This window comes from Rhopalosiphum maidis, chromosome 4, assembly GCF_003676215.2.
Source record: "Rhopalosiphum maidis isolate BTI-1 chromosome 4, ASM367621v3, whole genome shotgun sequence".
Classification (NCBI taxonomy): domain Eukaryota; kingdom Metazoa; phylum Arthropoda; class Insecta; order Hemiptera; family Aphididae; genus Rhopalosiphum; species Rhopalosiphum maidis.
The window spans coordinates 48,037,135-48,058,874 of NC_040880.1; the positions used below are offsets into that span (position 1 = coordinate 48,037,135).

General features: G+C 25.5%; 3 protein-coding genes, 1 long non-coding RNA gene and 1 pseudogene across 4 annotated transcripts; 3 read left to right on the top strand and 2 right to left on the bottom strand.

The window, feature by feature from the left end:
* Positions 1-799: 799 nt before the first annotated feature.
* LOC113557374 (gastrula zinc finger protein XlCGF26.1-like) lies at positions 800-5,356 on the bottom strand. The gene is made up of 11 exons (XM_026962855.1): positions 5,222-5,356; positions 4,276-4,389; positions 3,841-4,209; positions 3,660-3,774; positions 3,447-3,566; positions 2,946-3,092; positions 2,705-2,874; positions 1,684-1,871; positions 1,440-1,611; positions 1,181-1,299; positions 800-1,076 (listed from the first exon to the last, which is right to left on the bottom strand). The coding sequence occupies exons 1-11, from the start codon at positions 5,276-5,278 to the stop codon at positions 857-859; spliced, it is 1,791 nt and encodes a 596-aa protein (XP_026818656.1). The 5' UTR covers positions 5,279-5,356; the 3' UTR covers positions 800-856.
* A 501-nt stretch (positions 5,357-5,857) lies between these two features.
* On the top strand, positions 5,858-7,155 carry LOC113556981 (UPF0160 protein MYG1, mitochondrial). Its single transcript, XM_026962227.1, has one exon. It carries the CDS (start codon positions 6,124-6,126, stop codon positions 7,120-7,122), a length of 999 nt encoding a protein of 332 aa, XP_026818028.1. The 5' UTR covers positions 5,858-6,123; the 3' UTR covers positions 7,123-7,155.
* Positions 7,156-8,332: 1,177 nt separating this feature from the next.
* LOC113557224 (general transcription factor IIF subunit 2) lies at positions 8,333-9,530 on the bottom strand. The gene is made up of 3 exons (XM_026962615.1): positions 9,369-9,530; positions 8,881-9,264; positions 8,333-8,815 (listed from the first exon to the last, which is right to left on the bottom strand). The coding sequence occupies exons 2-3, from the start codon at positions 9,262-9,264 to the stop codon at positions 8,429-8,431; spliced, it is 771 nt and encodes a 256-aa protein (XP_026818416.1). The 5' UTR covers positions 9,369-9,530; the 3' UTR covers positions 8,333-8,428.
* Positions 9,531-14,396: 4,866 nt separating this feature from the next.
* On the top strand, positions 14,397-18,291 carry LOC113559412 (annotated as a pseudogene).
* A 713-nt stretch (positions 18,292-19,004) lies between these two features.
* On the top strand, positions 19,005-21,564 carry LOC113558976. The gene is made up of 4 exons (XR_003405781.1): positions 19,005-19,238; positions 19,304-19,512; positions 21,146-21,297; positions 21,410-21,564. It is a non-coding gene; the product is annotated as an uncharacterized LOC113558976 (long non-coding RNA).
* Positions 21,565-21,740: the final 176 nt, after the last annotated feature.

Consider the following 21,740-nt stretch of genomic DNA (forward strand, 5'->3'; position numbering starts at 1 on the left):
AAGTTATTGTAATAAATAAAAAATAAAAAATCGTTAGTCACAATTTTTGTTTATAAGCATTTTAAAGTTCAAATGTATACAAAATATGTCAAAATCGCGAAAATTTGCAAGGTATTTACAAAGTTGAAAATTCATAAAATTTTTGTGATTTACATCTAAGGTTTTTAACCCATCACAAGGTTTTCCATAGGTTTTCCTTCAAATAATTGTAAAAAAGAGCTCCAGCGTCAAAATAGAAAACATTTTGTGAGCGTGTAAAATTTAATTTTTTACAAAATCCCGAAAAATAACGATATATTACAATTTAAATATAGCTAATAATATAATATATCCTACTAATTATCCTAGACTGACAAATCACCTCCATTCAGAATCATTTTTTGTATACCTGTAATGATACCTGTCATTGCATTCAAATTTAACATATCCATTATAGTTACCTACTCTCCATCTCTACTACACAGCAGTCAGCAGAGCGATACTCTTTTATTTAATTTAATTTTATATAATAAATAAGAAAATTTAAAAATGTGATAGACAATAATTTATATAACGAGCACATAAAATTACACCCAATTTGTTTATATTATAATTATTCTATTAATAATTAAATTTGTCCTTATATATTTATTGCATTTTTTGTCCACATATCTTTATTTTTTTAATGCATGTTTTTCAAATTTGTCATCCATATTTAACTATTTTTTAGTGCATAAACATCCTAACCCTAACTATAACATAACATGATTAAAAGGAAAAAGAATAAACCTGATCAGTTTATATCACATATTACTCTAAAATAGTTCACCTTTACTATATTAAAATTGAACTACAATTTATTAAATATAATTTTGTATTACAAATTTAGTTTGTGTATTGTATCTACACTAAAAAGCATGCCAAAATCAAATGTCTCTTGTTGATGGGTCTTTTTCCAATGAGCAGCCAAACGATTTTTTTTACGAAACCTCTTAAAACACATATTGCAAGTAAAATTGGGTTTCAAATGAACAGCCTTGTGTAATTCATAGTGATTTTTACGAACAAATTTTTTTTGACATATTTCACATTCATACCTGAAAATAAAAAAGTTTGAAAATTAACATGGTTAAAAATAACTTATAACCATATTTAACATATTTATAATACATTTAAGTTTCTATTAAATGAATAAATTTACCGATAAATATTATCATGTTTTTCAGCAATGTGATATCGAAGACTAACACGGTTATAAAATGATAAGTTACAAGAATCTCGAGGACAACTCACACGTTTGATTTCTTTTTTTTTATTATCCTGAAAAAAAAAAAAATAAAAAATGTTTTTTTTTTCTGAAAACATCACTGACATTAACTTATGTAAAATTAAATGCCGTAAATTATTTTGTTTACAGTTTTGGATCAATTTAGATTTCTTTACATAGAAATATTTCATACCTTTGGATGTGATTGCATATGTACATGTAACATTACATCATTGTCAAAACGTAAGGGACACTGTCGGCATTTAAATTTTGGCAAACGTTTTGGCCCATGGACTCGAACAATGTGTTTTTGTAAGTAATTAGGAAAATCAAACGATTTTCCACATTCTGAACAAATCACACCTCTACCATATACATTTTTTAATAGCATATTCATCAAATTAAAAACAATATTATATATTTAAACAGTGATTTACCTTTCTTTTGTTTCATGTAATCGTTTAATATGCCTATTTAACAACTGGATAGTAGAAAATTCCTTATCACATTCAAAAGTTGGACATTTAAACATGCAAAATGGATGTTCTTGTTTTCTATGTGCAAGCAAAGATCTTCTTTTCTTAAACTCTGTTTGACATACATCACAGTTAAATCCACTTGTATTCTAAACAAATATGATTTAAAATACATACATTAAGGTTTTCAATAATTGTTTTGTACCGTAGTAATACGTTTAGGCACATCTAATTAATACAACCTATTAACATGTTCATATCATTATGCCCCTAATTCTAGCTTTAATTTTATAGATCTTGTTAGTTATTACTTATTAATTATTACCATAACTCAGGGGTTGGCAACCTGTGGCTCTTTCAATCCTAAGTTGTAATTCTCCAAGTCCATACACAAAAATAATTATTTTATCAGGTATAAAAAAAAAATTTAATTTATTTTACATTATATTTTTTTTTGCTTTTAAGAATGTGATATTGCACAGGCCATCGTAATCAACTAAAATTAAAAATGTTTACCAAACTTTCCAAATGCATGTAAAGCCAATGCTCCTATTGATGTAACCATATAACTATCTATTATTCAATAACTGTATTATTTATTATTATTGCTAAAATACTTGAATATATTTTGTGCTAAGAATATTTGTGTTTTCACATGAATAAATATTATTTAGTGTAAATTTGTTAATTTTAAATCGAAATTCAATTATATATAAGCAAATACTAAAATAAACATTTTTTGTGACTCTTTAAAAAACTGGGAAATCATGTAAATTGTAACTTTTGGCTTTGCTGTCTCGAAAGATTGCCAACCCCAGCTGTCATATCTAATCATAATTCACAAGGTTGAATTTCAAATGACACACAAAAATGAATTTTTTATTTATGACAGAGACAACACTTGCAGATATAACGTTCTCTTAATATTTTTAGATAAAAATATTGTCATATATTGCAATTGTGTTGCATCGAGTACACATACCTGATCTGGATGTACTTTCATGTGATTATTCAAATATTGTTGAGTAGAAAATCGTTTACTGCACAATGTACATTCATATTGTGCTTCTTGATGAGTCTTCATATGGAAGTCTAATTTTCCTTTTGTAGCATATTTCTTATTGCAAATGTAACACAAATATAAATAGTCACCTATAATGAAATAAATTGTTATAAAATAAAGTGTAAATAATAAATGCTGGATAAATTATATATAAAACAACCAGTATGTTTAGCTAAGTGTACATCTCTTGTGGCTTTTTGAGTAAATTGTCGATCACAGTACGAACATGCGTATGGTTTGATATTTTCATGGATCAACATATGTAGGCGTAAATTACTTTTTTGATAGAATGTCTTATTACAGTAAGCTAAAACAATAATATATAAAGGATTAAATTTGCAAAAATGTTTTTTTTTTTTTTTTATCACCAATTGACTAGAAATTATACATATTATTACAAATTCAGAACAAAACATTGTATAAATAATGAATAAAATATTAATAATAAAAACAGTACAGATTACATAAATTAGTATACCAAGTACTTGATATTATTTTATAATATACTTTTAAAAATCAATGGTAATATTACATATAATGCATTAAAATGAATTCTAGGGAAACAATGTCAAGTAAAAGAATAATAAAAATAAATTACTCTCTTACACACATACATAATATAAAGATGGTTAACTAATTAAAGACTAAAATATATAATTACCACAAGTTAAATGTAGGTTTGTGAATTTTGATTTAAACTGATGTGTTTTTAAATGTTCTTCTAGTTCTTCAAAGGACTTGAATTGGTTTTTACATTTTTGACATGGAAATAAATTTTCAACTGGAAATCATTTTATATGTTCATACTAATTAATAATAAAAAAAATTAATAGAACAAGAATATATTTTACGTTGTATTAATATATCACCTTACTTTGATTAATTTCTTTAGGGAAACATGATGAATTTGAAGTCATATCTTGTATAACATCTGGTTCCTCTTCTTTTCTATATAATTTTATATTTGGTGTTTGAGGACCTTTTTCATCCTTAAAAATGCATACACTTGTCAATTTTATATAAGTATTAATGATTTACAAAAATTAATATATCACCATGTTTGTCTGATCCATATCATAATTAGATTCTTGAAAAACATTCCAAGGTTCTGATGAAGGGCTTCCATAATCTCCAAAAGATGGAGCAACAAAATCTGTAGGCAGTCTTTGATCATCATCAATTTCAAATCCGTCTTTAGAATTACTATCTTGTATGGGTCTTAATCCAACACTCCACAAAATTGGACTAACTGGATTTCGAAAACCTAGCACAGAATCTATTTTTTCTTTAATAAGTGGAGTGATGTAATCAGTGCCATTCATGTTAAGATCTATATTATTAGGTGTCATTGGTGGCTCAATCACATTGCCAAGAGATGCTAAATCTTCTGCTTTCCATTCTGTACAAACATTTTGTAACCATTTCTATAAAATAAGTAAATAACATTATAATATCAATATTTTATCAATATTAAATATGTAAAATTATACCTTCAATTCATCAATTGATGATTGAATTCTTTTAAGAAATTGTTCATGCTGTGAGTTCAGATTTATGGCAGAATGCACAAATGTAAAAGATTCTAGAACTCCAACTTCAGTCATCTATAATATGAAATTTAAATAATTTGTAAAAAAATGTTCAGTTATGTTTTATATAAAAAATTCTATAATAACTAAAGCTTAGATATTTATGCACTTAAACATATTGAATATGTAAGCATTTATAAATCAAAAAAATTATCAAATATACTATAAAAATTGCAAAATACATATTTATAGAAACAAGAAAATATTCACGAATAAACATTGTATTTATTACTCTAATAATAAAACAAGCATCAAAATTCAAAAGTAATTTGTATATAAATACTTAAATTTATATTCTAAAAAAATATACAAATGAATCATTATATTATTACTATCCTTTTAAATTAAAAAATATTTAAAATATATATAAAAAAAAAATATATCATATGAATATATTGTACCAACAAGCAAAATATAATATACTACAGCCTGTAGGTACTTTAAAATTTTAATTTATATTATTTAGGTATAAAATGTATGTTTAAAAATATGATTTTAAATTATCCATAGAAAACTTGGGACTTTTTAAATGGCTTCATAGTACTTATTCAGAACTCTCTCTGGTAAATTTAACAATTTTAAACCTATACAAGGCATTCACTGATCAACATAACTTTCTTAATAGGCTAGATACAAATTTATTTTTGATTAATTTAATTCAAAATTATAAAAATGTATTAATCATCAGATAAATTAAAGATTAAGTTTTACAGAATATACTACAAAAATAATGTTTTATCGATTTAACATTTGAACTGTAGTTGGATATTGGTCCAAAATAAAATATTATTTCAACTACAAATAAATTTCAGATATTTCAAGAATAATTTTAGTTAACGATACTTACAAAGTTTAATAGTTTATTGAACAAATCAAGTAGATCTGAAATCATTTCCACATACATTTTTATACTATGTAAAAAGTACAGCCCACCACTAATTAGTAATTTATGTAAAGTAAAATATTAAACAATAAATATTGTTTTATCAATTAATTTTAATCGTTTAAATTTTAAAATTATTCGTTTCTCGGAAATCTTGAATTTTGAAATATTCCTCAAACAGCTTAAATATAATATACAAGTGTAATCACAGAGATTGAAAGATAGAATAGCTGATAATTGATAGGTATCTACATTTTCAAAGTTTTGACCTGAAACCGAGTGAAACTCTTATTTCATATTTCATCAATTCTATATTTCTTTCACTTTGTACAACTTATGTTTATTATTATAATATTATCTACGTCTTTGATTCTGTAATCTACGGTAAATATTTTTCTATTTTGAAAATTGATTAGACGACAGGGTGGCAACGCCGACATTGCTGCTGTTCGTATGAGAGACATATACAACGTAGCTCTGACTGCACTGCAATATAATTTATTATCACTATTTAAAATATATATTATCTATAAACCTTGCTTACCGATTACCATATAGTCATAGTGATTACTGACACCACCGGAAAAAAAAAAAAGAGTTACAACTAATCACCATAAAGCGCCTAGCACGTCTATATAGTAGTAGCGACCTAACATACTGGCTTTACCTATTTAATTTTGTCGTTGTCCTAAGTGTGTAAGTATTTTGTGATTATTGTCATACTCTCATACTCGTCATATCTATTGTTTTGACGCTAGTATATTATTTTGCTAATATTAATTATTATTATTGTTCTGTGATTATACTAGTTAGTTTTTCCGTTAGTACTTAATTCTAAATTATTACTTGTAATCAACCGCTTTAAAATGAATTTAACCACTAAATTTTCACCAAAAAAATTGGGTACACACAATGGCGCATTCCACTGCGATGAAGCATTCGGTTCATGTATGCTACAATTATTATTTCCCGACTTGGAAATAATTCGTACTAGAGATGAAAAATTGTTATCCGAATGCGATATTGTCATCGACGTCGGTGGTGTTTACGATCACAGTACACGCCGTTATGATCATCATCAAAGAAGTTTTAATCATTCAATGAGCACACTAGTTCCCAATGCCAAATGGACAACGAAATTGAGTAGTGCAGGCTTGGTGTACTTACATTACGGCCATGATGTTTTGAAAAAAGTTATTGCATCCGATATACCAGATGATACATTGAATACTATTTATTCTAAGGTATATGAATCTTTTGTACAAGAAGTAGATGCTATTGACAATGGTATTCCAATTTGTGAAGGTATGCCAAAATATAATATAAACACAAATTTGAGTAGTCGAGTCGGCAACTTTAACAAAAAATGGAACCATGTTGGAGAATTTGACGATATGAAAGCATTCAAGCAGGCAATGCAATTAATTAAAAGTGAATTTGAAGAAACTGTATTGTATGCATTTCAAACGTGGTTACCTGCTAGGTCATTGGTAATTGATGCACTTGAGAAACGATATGAAACACACAAATCTGGTCGTATCATAGAACTCGGTACATCATGCCCTTGGAAAGAACATTATTTTGTATTAGAAGAAGAACTTGGTAAAGACCTTTCACCAAAAATTGATTTTGTTATTTTTGAAGACACTTCAAATTTTGCGTGGAGAATACAATGTATACCAATTACTCCCCAATCGTTTACACTTCGAAAGCCATTACCAAAAAATTGGTGGGGTATTAGAGATGATGAATTAAGTACAATTTCTGGAGTACAAGGTTGTATTTTTTGTCATGCAAATGGATTCATCGGTGGAAACAAGACTAAATCAGGAATACTAGAAATGTGTGAAAAAGCCTTAGAATAATTTTTTAATAATAAACAATAATTAATGTATTTATTTGAATTGTTTTTTTCATTTAAAAGTATGATGTCTGACATTTGATATTTTGATAAATTATATATTTATAACACATGTTATAAAAATTGGGATCATAAAAATCATTTTGACCCCTTTTTAAGCACTTAACAATAAAGCAACAAGTGCAGTATGAAGTAATGATATCAAATAATTTAAAATTTATAATTTTATAACCAAATATAGCAATGCATATGTCATAACATTTAACACTTGCTGAGCTTCGTGTGAAGTTGTTTCTTCTTCATTTTCAATTGTTTGAAAATTTCATCTAAAGTATTAAATTGAATATATATATTTTTTTTTTTTTACAAACAATAAGACAGTGTAATGCTAATCTTATATTCATCAATACATTTTGCAAATATGTTCTTAACTTAAACATTTTAACAAAAGTGTTCACAGGTCGATTAGTTTAAAAATACATTTTGTAGCAAATATTATATTAAAAACTCAAGCAACTTAAATACCTAAGTCAAGGAAACATAATTAGATAAATATATCAACTAAAATGTTTGTAATTTATTAAAAAAAAAATTCAACTAACAGTTTTTACACTTTATTTTCCTGCAAGAATTTTTGTAAATGTTTGTATCATTAATATTGACTTTGTCTTAAATTTTTCATTATTATTAAAATTATAATTCAATAATTGTCTATATGAATCAAATAAAATTTTTTTTTGATTTATTCCAAGTCAAAGCATAATTTAATAATTTTGGTTGTAAATAATTCATGGTAATATCTTAGTTAATATTTTTCAATTTATAGAGTAAGCACATTAAAAAATTCAAGAAATCAATTTTTAAAACACAAAATAATTAATAGGACAGACATGCTAAATCTAAGAATATTTGGTCATTTTTTTATAAACCTACCCATGCTTTCAACAACTTTATGTCATAGCATGAATTATATATTACTATAGTTAATTTAATAAATGGATCATCTCAGATAAATTTGTCCAATTAGGAAGTAGATAGAACCAGCATATTGGAAAAGTTCCAATTTTCAATATTTCAATTGGCAACAATAAGATCCTACCAACTTTATATATTAACACTAATATTACAAGCTTTATTTAATGATTTATACACTTTAATTTATTATGTCTTTTAGAGTTTTACTTAATAAATCTAATAAAAAATATACAACAAAATAATTTTGAATCTATCATAATTCATATCTCACAAAATTCAAAATATGCAGTTATAATATTCATAGTCATGTTAAATATAAATTACAATAATTATTACTAATTTGTCTCTGTGTCTTCTTGTTCTTTGTAATGTCTGTATTCAGGTTTTAACTCCCACATATTTTTATGTGGATGTTTGAGATTATAATTACAAACTTCTTTTAGGATTTCTTTTAAATATACTACTGGTTGTTTAGTCAATGTAACTAAATCTTTGATGTTATAATATTGATGTTTCTCAAATGCCTTAAACAACATAGCCATGACAGCATCTTTATCATCACGTGCCTTTTTGCCTTCAGATTTCTTCTTTTCATTATATTCAATATTATGTTTATGATCTGATATTGGCTTGAAATTTTGAACTACTTTGTCTAACTTTTGAACTTGTCTGGTTGGAATATGTGCTTTTCGTATAGCTTGTTTTTTTAAATCCATATAAACCTGAATAAAAACCATAAGGTATCATAATCACAAAAACATGAAATAAACCATATTTTACTAATTACCTTATCTCCAATAGGCCGACATTCTAGTTTCTGACTTATTTTTCCTAGTATAGCTAACCTATCTGTTTCTTGCACAACTGCATCTGGATTATAAGGCATTCTTTGTTCAGATAATGCAACCATTGTTTGGCTAGTAAAATGTGACACATCTAATTTGAATGATTTGGGTATTGGCTCATTGTTCTTTTCACCCTCCAAGCATAAAACGGCTTCGGACAGATGAAGTGAAATATCTGGTCTTTTTCCTGGTGTATTTGTTACCTTAATTTTACCCACATCTAAGCTACCCGGGGCATTATCCCATTTATCTGCGACGTATTTAGGTACTTTAACAAGCCATAAAGCATTTCCTGCCTTTGACATATCCAAAGATCCACTACTCATCTAAACAACAATAATAAAACAAAAATTATAATAGTTACAAAATATAGGTATTACTTATGGAGAACTATTTATCAGGGATTGCATAGTGCAATGCAGCATATTACCTTTAATTATAATACTGTAAAAATGTAAAAGTTTAAAAATACAAAATATATTTTCTAATAGTTTATCCGTTTAATATATTAAGATAAATTGAATGAGATTTTTGATAACTTATTAAACTACACAGAACACAACTTTAAAAAACGTTATCACAGAAAGATTTCTAGTAAGTAAACAAGCAGCTGCCTAGTGCAGTAGTGCCAAAAGTACTAAACGGCAATGTTGATATTCCTTATCGTTATCACATTTTGTCTTTTTGCCTTAAAGATAATATTATATACAGTTGACCACAGGCACTTTAAGAAACAAAAAGTACCTTTTTAAATTTTTTAATAGGTATGTATATCCGTATATGTATATGTATATTGATTAAATAACATACCTTATTGTGAATGTGTAGTTTCGAGATCTAAAACTGACTCTTTCACCCAGATAATGTATAAAATGTAGGTTTTCGTAACAAACGATTTTTCGAGTATTCTCGTAGTGAATTTTTAGATTATAAAAAGTATTATTGATTTCAAACATGGGGTGAGTGGGTGACGTTCCCTTAAAAATTCTAGACTAATTGCTGAATTATATCAAACACCTTATACACTCTTAAAAAACGTAAAATTATAATGTTCTATTTTGCCTATTTTGTTTCTGCAAATCATTTATTCGTGTATAAGAAGTTTTTAAAGTCAGAAAATTCAGTAAGATAATGCACAGAATACAGTTTTTCCATAAAAATAGTTTTGGCAGAAATTTTTTGGATTATCGGAATTTTTATTGTTTTAAAAGATAAGCGACAATCCTGTATACTTTCTAGACTAATTGCAGAAGTCTAACAAACGCCTAACACTCTTAAAAAAACGTAAAAATAGTTTAGTTTTTTAAACCATCAATTGGAGGCCTTGGCCAATAATATAAAAAATTGTCTTTTTTAAAGTTCTTTTGATAATTTTTTTTAATTCAAATTTGTAGATATATTTTCCTGAAATATATGAATTTCCAAATTAGGAAAACTCAGTTCTAAATAATTCCAAAATATTGTTGTAGATTTTGAGATTGATATAGGATAAAATATAGGAGATTAACTTCATGCACTTGAGTGAAATAATTAGTGACCGGATAAAATAGAAAAATGTAATTGGAAATAAAACATTAACATTTTATATTAATAATTTGAAATGGAATCTTTAGTAAAAATGATATTTTAAAGTATTATTTCAGTAAAAATAATAGTTTAAACACAAAATATATAGATTAAATTTAATCTATTCATTGGTTTTTTACTGGTTTAAGTATATGTAAACACCTAAACCTCAGTTATATACAAGAGAGGTTGTTATAGGGACTATAATTATGTATATTTTTTTTTGTATACGTTTATAATCAGTATTAATCCGGCGTGGTCTAATTTACTAAGAACTTGAAAAAATAAATATAATTTAATGATAGGTACCTAATTCTTTATAATACTTAATACTGCAGTGTTTGGAAAGACTGTCGTTCATGAACGCACGTTCACGCGTTCACATTCGTATTTAGTAAACGATATGTGAACGTTATTCGTTTTTTTCAAATAGAACGTGAACGTGAATGACATTTATATTTTTAATGAATTTTATCGATTTTTAAGACGTTCAATTTATTTATCATTTAATAAATATATGTATAAAGTATGTGTTTTCCCATTATAATTATGATATTTATTTGATTGAAACTCAAATAACATGTCAGGTATTAAAAATAAAATTCAGATACTTTATAAATTGTATATGCTCTAATTTAAATTGTATTTTTATCTTTGAGTTGAGTCGTAGATGTTTATGGGTTTTTATATTTACTGCAGGTTAATGATTCATAAAAAAAAATTTAAAAAATTAAATGAACGATCCATGAACGCGTTCATTTTTTAAAAGAACGTGAACGCGTTCGTTTGAAAAAAATACGAACATAAACGAATTCATTTTTTAAATGAACGTTCCGAACACTGCAGTTATTAGGTATGTATGCAACTATTCACTTCAAGTCTTCAGAATACTATTGACATTAATTAAATATACAAAGTTTCTATATCATGTATACATATATATATTTTACAGTGGTGACTGGTAGCTCATAAGATACACATCAGTCATAAGGTGGTGGAACCTAAATGGTAAATTACCATTCCTTTGATTTCGGTAACGAATCCAGTTTGTGTTTTTAAATTAGATTTTTTAATAATGAATACTATAGGCCATAATATGAAAACATGGCTGGTGATTTACCTAGTCGAGATTTTAAACTGTTGGTGTTGTAAATTGTCAGGATTTTGAGGTCGGGATTATCATTGTCGGGATTTTTAACGCCTCCTTTAAAAAACGTATAAGATACTTATGGAATATGGTAAAAAAATATTAATTTTTTTATAGGTAGGTACCTACATATTCAAAACAATATACTACTTATCTAAATTAAATTTTTTTAAGATTTTTACCACGATAAAATAAAAGTAAATTAGAAAACATATTTATTATTGACTTATTATCTATGAAATATAAACGCAAAATCTTAAAGTACCTAATAATAATTTAATATTTGAGCTGTACTCACAGTAATTACTAATTACACTAATAAAATTAATCAATTACATTTTTAAAAACTAAATCCATACGTTTGTCTTTTTATTTTGTATACATTCTTTAGTAAATTTTTCAATAAAATGAAATTTTTTATCTTTCATGCTTTTATCAAAAATTCACACGGCAAATGCATTTAGTCTTTCTTCTACCATTGTATTTGGAAGAAATGTAAAATTAATACCTATTTCAATATTCGTGGTCAACTCAAAAATAAAAACACAATTTATGGTTTAAAGCATATACATTTTCTAAAGTATAAGCTTACTATAGTATATAGTATATATCATTATAGCCCATACGGGCCATACGGCCATACGACATACACGATACACAAAACACACCCAACACGTGCGATACACCACTATACGATTACACTTTTATGCATTTTTATTATGATTAGCCGATTAGTAGCGGATAATGCGGTAGTTTTCCGTGCATTCATTAAATGCAATAAACATTATCTCAGGAAGTAATTGGTCTAAAAATATGATTTCAATACTGAATTACTTGGTTTTCTTGTATGTTATCAATAAAGTACAAAATAAATATGGCAGCCTAATGGTGCCTAGGTAATATTATGTGTTACCGTCAAACACTATTTGGCAGCCGGATGTCGTAACATACAAGTGATAGTCACGAGTCGTTGCAGCCATACATTTTTTTTTAAATTTCTGATATAAAATGTTTAAAATGAATACTCTTCCAAAGAAAATTAAAATTTCGGAAGACCAATTCTATTGTGAAAGTATAATCATTTATTTTTTATTTTTAATATTTTTGATAGGTATTTGAAATAATTTTAAGTCATTTTGATTTAATTTAATAAATATTTTGTAATTAATATAAAATGTTGATTAAACAATATTGCAGAAATTTGATAGAAATAAGTATTACATTTAAATTATCGTCAAAGTGTAAATAATATAGCTAACCAATCGTAAATTTTGGCTTCTATGTCGATATATAACTATCAAAGATATAACGACACAACTTCAGCACTCAAGATAAAAAATGGGTAAGAAAATATACGGGTTTTGATTTATATGAAGCAACCAGCAGCCTTGTGGCAACTATCTAGTTAATATTTGAATCTAGTAGGTGATTAATAATATATATATAACCATTAACCATTGATTAAATTCTTCAGAACTTTGAAGTGTAAGGCCCGTTCATAGATAAAAGCGCGTTTTCGGTTACATTAGTTAAATACATGCGCGCCACTCCGACGATGGCGCGTTTCCTTCGCCAGTATAGCGCGTATGAACTTAATCAATGTAAACTAAAAACGCGAGTGTACGATACGTCGCGTATGATACGCGTCTATGTGAAACGGGCCTGAGAAACTAAGGAAGAACCTTCCAAACCTAACCCTATTAAACAACTATACAAGGCTTAGACCTCGTCTTAGCCATTTTGACTTTATATTTATTTTTATTTTATTTTTACGTTATTACAGCATAAATAGCATTAGTATTATTGATATTTAGAAGGTAACCTAACCTTCACGTTGAAAAGTGCGGCTGCGAAAAGTATGGTTAAAAAAAGATCATAGATGAAATATACAGCAACGAAACGGTCATGCCCGAGTTCGATAAAAATATAATTTATCTATACATGTACAAAAATGTATAGCACTATAGCTATATATTTTCAATACTTTTATACAAATAGGTAATAAGAAAAAATTATAAGAGATCTTGTACTATATTTTCAACAATTTTAACCTCGCAAACAAATGTTTATCATCACTTATATAAAAAAAAAATCAATTGAACATTTCTTATACATATTGGTCAAAAAAAGTTAATAATTTTAGAAAATTATACTACGTATAGAAAATGACAACAGACATTTAGTTAACATTTCAAGTTCTTATCTACAATTTGTCGTTTTTGAATTTCAATAAAATAAACAAAATCAATTTTGGTTAACAATTGGTTTAGAATAAAAATTCTCAATTTTCGAAATAAAATATTTAAATTTTACATTATTAAATTAAAATGTAGTCTTTAATAAATAAGTTATCTTAATGATTTTGTTGAAAAAAAATGATTTAAGTACAGAATACATTAAATTTAATCTAATTTTGTGGTTTAAGTACCTATATGTAAATATCTGAATCTAAATTAAATACAAAATGTTGGTAGGGATTACAATTATGTATAATTGACGTAGTTTTTTATGTTAAATATATAGTTTACAATCAGTACTTATTAAACACAGTAAATTTTAGTAAACAACTTAATAAAAAATAAACTATAATAATACTTACACATAATACTTATTGTCATTATAAAACTATTCACTTCATAATACTGTATAAATATTGATAACATTTAAATATGAGTTCTAAGTATTTAGTATAAGGTATAATATAAAAGATATTCAACACTGTAAAAAGGTCATTGTTTAAAAATTATTCAAGTGCGCTGTCTATATGTTATTAATTTCTTTCGTGTACTAATTAAAAAGAAAATGTTAACGATATTTAGTTTTACCAACTTTTGGGTTGACTTGATCATATTTGTAACAGTATTATTCTCGATTATTTATTATTATTGTATTTCGACATTTAATGTTTGGAAAAAACTTAACGTGCCTTACATACGTCCAATTCCTTTGTTTGGCAACTACTTAAACGTGGCACTGGGCATAGAGCATCCAATAGAAACGTACAAAAAAATTTATTACGAACTGGCTGGACACAAGTACGGAGGTATGTTTCAGATGCGAACTCCGTACTTAATGATCCGTGATCCTGAAATTATCAACAACATACTGATAAAGGATTTTTCGTATTTTACCGACCGTGGCATTTACGTGAATTTTTCAAATGAACCACTGTCAGAAATACTGTTTTTAATGGAAAACCCCCGATGGAAAACACTTAGAAGTAAATTGAGTCCTGCGTTCACATCTGGAAAACTTAAACAGATGTATAGTCAAATTGAGGAGTGTGGCAATGTGATGATAGATAATATATATTCCGAGTTAAAGAAAAATCCCAATGAAATTGATGTACGAGATATTTTGGGACAATATTCAATTGATGTTATCGGTACTTGTTCTTTTGGGCTGAAACTGAATGTAGCAAGCAATGATACTTCTTTGTTTCATAGTTTTGGAAAAACAGCATTCCAATCATCGTTATTGTTTTCATTAGAGAAATTTGTGTGATGATATCACCAGCTATTATGAAAATTATAAGGCTTCCTTTTTTTCCTAACAAAACAACTGCATTTTTCGGATCAGTATTTAAAGAAACGATGGCGTACAGAACAAAAAATAATATAGTGAGGAATGATATTGTTCATTGTTTAATTCAAGCACATCAAGACTTGGTTGTTGATAATAATTCATCTAATGATGCAGGTAAACGGATTTGTTTAAAATTTAAAATAACAATATCTATAATTATTTAACTGCTGTGTCATAATAATATATTTTACTATTTTAGTAGGACTAACCGGATCTCAAATATTATCAAATGCATTTGGTTTTTTTGCTGCTGGATTTGAAACTACATCAACTACTCTTTCTTTTTGTTTATATGAACTTTCACTGAAAAAAAACATACAAGACCGAGTTCGTGAAGAGATAAAATTGACAAAAATTAAACATAATGGAGTAATTAATAATGAGTTTTTGAATGATCTCATTTATCTAGATATGGTTATAGCAGGTATTTACCGAATACATTTTTAGTAATATTGATATAATATAATACATTCTGCAACTATTATAGTAAAATAACTAAAATTAATAATTGAATACTACAATATTATGCGTAATTAATTATACACATAATTAATTTAATTATTATTAAATTACAAAAAATTTAATCATCAACTACTTTTTTTTATTTTTTTTTTTCATTGAATATCAGTGTTTTTTAATGTCTTATCACTTGGATGTGTCGAATTTTTAGACTATTAAGTAAAATAATTTATTAAGAAAATGCCACACCAGCATGTTTTGTCATTTAATAAAAAAACGTGTATTGTTACATAAATGCAACATAACAAATTTGTTTTCAATATAACTCATTATGTGTTATTGTTTTAATATTAGAGTGAGTAATTTACCTAATATCAAAGTTAAAGGACAAAATATTATCAGCGAGGTAACGTTAGATTTTTTTCGATACTTGAATTTTTAAACAAGATGTGAGAGTTAATTTGTAATATTTTGCACATACATATATATTGAATAAATCCAATTTTTTGTAAATTATACAATAATTAAATTAATTATATAATTATTTACAAGTCATATTGTATTCAATAATTATTAGTTAATACTTAATAGTTGAATGAGCAATGAATGTATTGATTTTACAAGGAACTATGAAGTATATTTTATTTTTTTCTGTCTGACATTACATTTTAAAACAGTTATAAAACTTCGATTTAATAAAAATGGATTGTTTCTGGTAGATAATTGGATCTAGTTGAAACTTTAGTTCACTTCAAAAATAAGAAATTATAAATGCTTTTTTAAAAACCAGGAAAAACAAAAATAAAATTAGGAAAAATTGAGTTTGAGTTTCTATGCAAATTTTATTTTTAATAAAATCGATTTTGTTTTTATGGTGTATCTTAAAAACGAATTACCGTGGATACGCGAAATTTTTAGCAAATGTTTAAGTTATCATTTTCTATTTTCGATAACATTAAGATTGGAGCCTGAAGGATGATGTAGTACCTACTGTAGTGTGGTGTTTAGCCGCAGTCACTAGATTTACTAGTAACAGGCAAGTATACTGTTCGCCGTCGTTACTTCTCTGATGGGTGTCCGCCGTCCGGGTTCTTTATTGTCGCCGCTCAGAATTGCTCTTTGTGTACAATTATATATCACTATATTCGAATTTAACACACCCATAATAGTGACCCACTCTTCACCTAATGTACAGTTGAGCGGTTTGCGGTATCCATTTGCCTACAAATATTATTTTATTATTAGAAAAATAGAAGAACTATATATAAATATTAATTAATAATGACTAACGAGTAAAGATATAAACGTGTATAAGATAATGGGTAGGTACTTAAACTAGTTATATTTTTCTCAATAATGGATATACCTCTACAACCGTTCTGTTTAATATCCATTATTTATTTATTTTTATTTTATAAATTTAAAATTATACTATTATTATTGATTAAGTACCTATAATTATTACTATACAGTATACACTATGCATTATATACTTAATAATTACTTTCTTGTTACTTATAAGCTATTTTTATCATTTCTATAGATCCAGAAATAATATGAAACAATTCGACGGTATTATTTAGTTGGTTATTGTTTAGGTTTAGAACACAAGTAATTTTTAAATAAAATTTGATGTTTCTAATGACTAATATTATATTTAATAAAAAACAGAAATATTCAAGTCATAACAAAATATATTTTAAATTCATGGAGATAATATTAAAAAAAAATTAACTTAAAATGAATTAACTCTGTTATTAAGCCACAAGTTTAACTTAAAAAAGTAAAATTAACTTTTTTACTTTTTAAATACTGATCAGATACAATATGATTGTCTAATTTAGTTTGGGTGATAGTAATTGTTATTTTAAAAATAAAATTTATTTTTTTTTAACACTGAAAAATAGTTTAATAAATATACTAGTAAACAAATACTAGAAATTATTTAATTTTTTCAGAAACAATCAGAAAATATCCTGTACTTTTTGCTTTGTTCAGAGTAGCTACAAAAACCTATCGTGTGCCTAACGAATCATTAATAATTGAGAAGGGGCAGAAAATTATAATTCCAACCTTTTCATTGCATTTTGATCCTAGATATTTTAGTGACCCCGAAGTATTCAATCCTGAAAGATTTTCTGCCGAAGAAAATGCAAAGCGACCTAATGGCGTTTATCTTCCATTTGGTAATGGACCCAGGATTTGTATCGGTAGGTATTATTATAAAAGTCTGTATAAAGCAATTTCTAGTTATTGTCGTGTAATTAAAAATAAATTTATTTTATTTATTATTATTAATTTTTTTTATAGGAAAACGATTTGCTGAGATGGAAATGAAATTAGCTCTAGTAGATATTTTATCAAAATTTGAAGTGGAACCGTGTGAAAAGACCGAGATACCTATACAATTTAGTAAATTATCTTTGATAGTGATTCCGAAGGATGAAAAAGTTTGGTTAAAACTAAATCCAATTTCAGAATAATAATTTAGTACTTAAATATAAAATTTGATAAATGTAGATATTATATAAAATAATATTTATATATTAATGAGTGTGGTGTAAACAAATCTAACCTTAAAAAAATTTTTTTTGAATTATTAAAATAATTATTATTGGTGTATGTATAATAAATAATAATAAATAAATAAATTATGTGTTAAATATATTTTACTGCATGTAAAAAGGTGCAGGTCAAGTTGTTACCACTTACCACTGTACGGTATAGTAGGATATAAGTTACTATAATGGAAGATATTAAATTTGAATTCAATTATCTAATATTGTTGTGTATGAATAACGATTTTGAGCAAAGACTGTGTGCTTAGAATATTTATATTACTATTAGTAATAAGGTAACCGATATGTTAAATTAATATTATTTGCATAGTACAATGAATTTACATAGTATGCTGAAATTATCAGTAATGGCGAATCATTTTTAAGTATCTAATTTCGTTTAAATTTGTAATTAAATAATATCTCTTAAAAACCTGTGTTAATATATTTTTTTAGTTTGTTTGATATATTATAAAAAAAATCATGCGTTTGTATCTTTAATATTTTTTAATGGCTATTATAAAAACTTATGAAAAACATAGTATTACATTTTAAAGCGTTCGGTCCAATGAAAACAATTTTATTGACATTAATAAAAAAAAAAGAAAATTTCAAATATCTATAAATAGCTCAAAACGAGTCAAAATATTTAATCATAATAATAATTGTATAATCGAATTGTGCTTTAATAAATTATTAATCTATCTTACTACTGTTTTATTTGTATAGTTATAAACCAAGTTCAGTCAAAATGTATTAAATTAGTGTTCAGTAAACTCCTCAGTATTTGCAATGCAATAAATATCAGTAATATTCATTTGATTATTATCAAATATAAGTATATAAACAAAATAACCTGCTTATAACGCTCTATCACTAACGCTAACAGATGCAACGTTTATAATCCAGAACATACCTTTCCAACTGCCACAAGTATCAACTTCTAGACAAAATGTTTCAAGTATTTTGATGGGAATTGGGAAGTGTATGTTTTATAAAATCATTTATAATTTAAAATCACATTAAAATTCTGTACTATTATTATTTTAGCTGGAATCTTGTATGACAAAGACTTAAAGAGTTTCATCATGGGCACATTTCAAAAACTGGGATAAAGAATTTTTAGGTAGTTAATGCGCAATAAAAATATTGGCAAAACTACTGGATATGCATTTAGTGACTTCTATGATCCCGTATCTGTTTTTCATAAGCTCAATGGAAATATATAACTGGTACTAATCTGTCTAATCTAACAAGTTGTAAGTTTGGTTTTCAATTTCAAAGTTAGTAGTTACTGACTACTGAGCTAGGTCTGACAGTAATTTTACTATTGATAAAGTAGCAAAAACAATAGTTTTATTTAATAAAATAAATTTAAATATTTCTATCTGTTATTTATTTAAAATTAAACATTTTATTTATTTTTTGTTTAAAATCATTGACAATAAAACTATGTAAAAAAGCTACTTACTAAAAATATATACTGAGTGTATCACAATGATCTGAGACATTCAAATGTAATTTTAATGTAAAATTGTTATATCTCCATAATACAGTGTAAAACTATTAGATAATTTATAGTTATATATTTTTTTACTATTGTAAGTAAATAAATACCACTCAAGTATAAATTATTTAATATGTACCTAATATATAGTAAAATCTGTATTAATTGACTTATTCTTATATATATTACATATCTAGTCAGATATCAATTTATGAAATTTTAGTTACCTATAAATATAATATATTAACAATTTGTGAATTCATGGGTCCCTTGACCCTTATGCATATGTCAGTTGGGTCCATTATCTTCTAAAAGAATACCTAAATAAAAATATGAAAAATAAAATGAAATATTGAATTGATGACATACAGACAACATGGTACTGATACAGCTAGTCACGAGGATAATAAGGGTACTTATTGCTTATCATAACTATTAAACAATTACCTATACAGTAAAATTACATGGATTGATCAAATTAATTAAGTAAAATGTACACAATATATACAAATGTATTATATAAGATTATAATTTTTTTTTACCACTTAATTTATAAATTGTTCTAATATATATGTCCCAATGGCCTCGATGCTAAGGGTTTGTCTTTCTTAATAAAAAAAAAGTAAAATTACAAAAAAATTTTTACAATTGTTTCTATTGCTAGTTTGTGTGCACAATATTTTAACCACATACTTAATTCAAAATAACTTTATAATATTTCTCAATAAATGCTTATTGCTATACATGTTGTGTGTATTAATATATAATGTAATAATAACCAAACCTTTCACAGACAAACCATTCTATTTATATTGCCAATTTAAGTAGTATATATTTTGAAATAATAATAAATTAATAAATAAATATCTTTTTAATTATGTAATAGAAAATATTGGGTATTATACTTTACATTTTTGTATTCATATAAAATATTAAAGATAATTTATCATTATTTAAATTGAATAATAATAAACAGTAAGCATAAGTTTTATTTAAACATAATTAATAAAATTCTAAGTATTATTTTTAAATAAGAATCTTATAGATTTTATACATAGGTACTTAAATAATTTTTTACAGCCTGTTAGGTTTAAACTTAGTCATACTGGATATTCTGGATATCCTATATTTTATTCAATTTTTTTCTTTTAACATTTAATTATATTAAATATTAATGTAGTCTACAATATTATTATTTATTTTTATTTTAAGATACACTTTAAGTATTTTATTTGACAAGATGGGTTAATTTATTGAAAGCAATATAGTTATTATAAATAATTTTACTACCTACAATTTTAATATACATATGACACATTGGCTTAGTATAAAATACTTCTGTAGAAAAATTATAATTCAGTACATTTATTTGAATATTATTTTAGTGTTTCAAATGACTCTCGAGGGTATAAGGCCAGTCAAGATTATGGACAACGTTTTGAAATCAATTATTGAAATTGATCACAAATGTGTGTTTAAACCAGAACCAACTATTCAAATTTTGTTATTAAAACTCTTGGAAATTTAATTGTAGTTGGTAAGTTATCAAGTTTCAGCAAAATATAACTGAAAATATTTAAGGATTAAATATTTTTAAATAAATGACATGTTTTATTGTACATATATTTTTTAAATTTAAAATTATTCAGATTACAAAAAGTTATTGACATAGATGCATTAAATAAAGACCTGGTCTACAAGATTACAATTTAGGGGATGCACATAAAAGTTCTAAATGGCTATTCTATAGAAATTATTTAAGTATTCACAATAAAATCAAATATTGAAATATATTTTGCTAAGCTTTTCTACAAGTTGGAATTTCTTGTTTGTACATAACGTAATAATGATAATAAAATAATGTTTTCATAATATTTTTTATGCTATAAAAAAAATATATATATATATTATAAATACGACTTAAGAAATCAAAAAATATTGTTGAATGTATAATATTATTATTTATTAAAAGTTTTATAA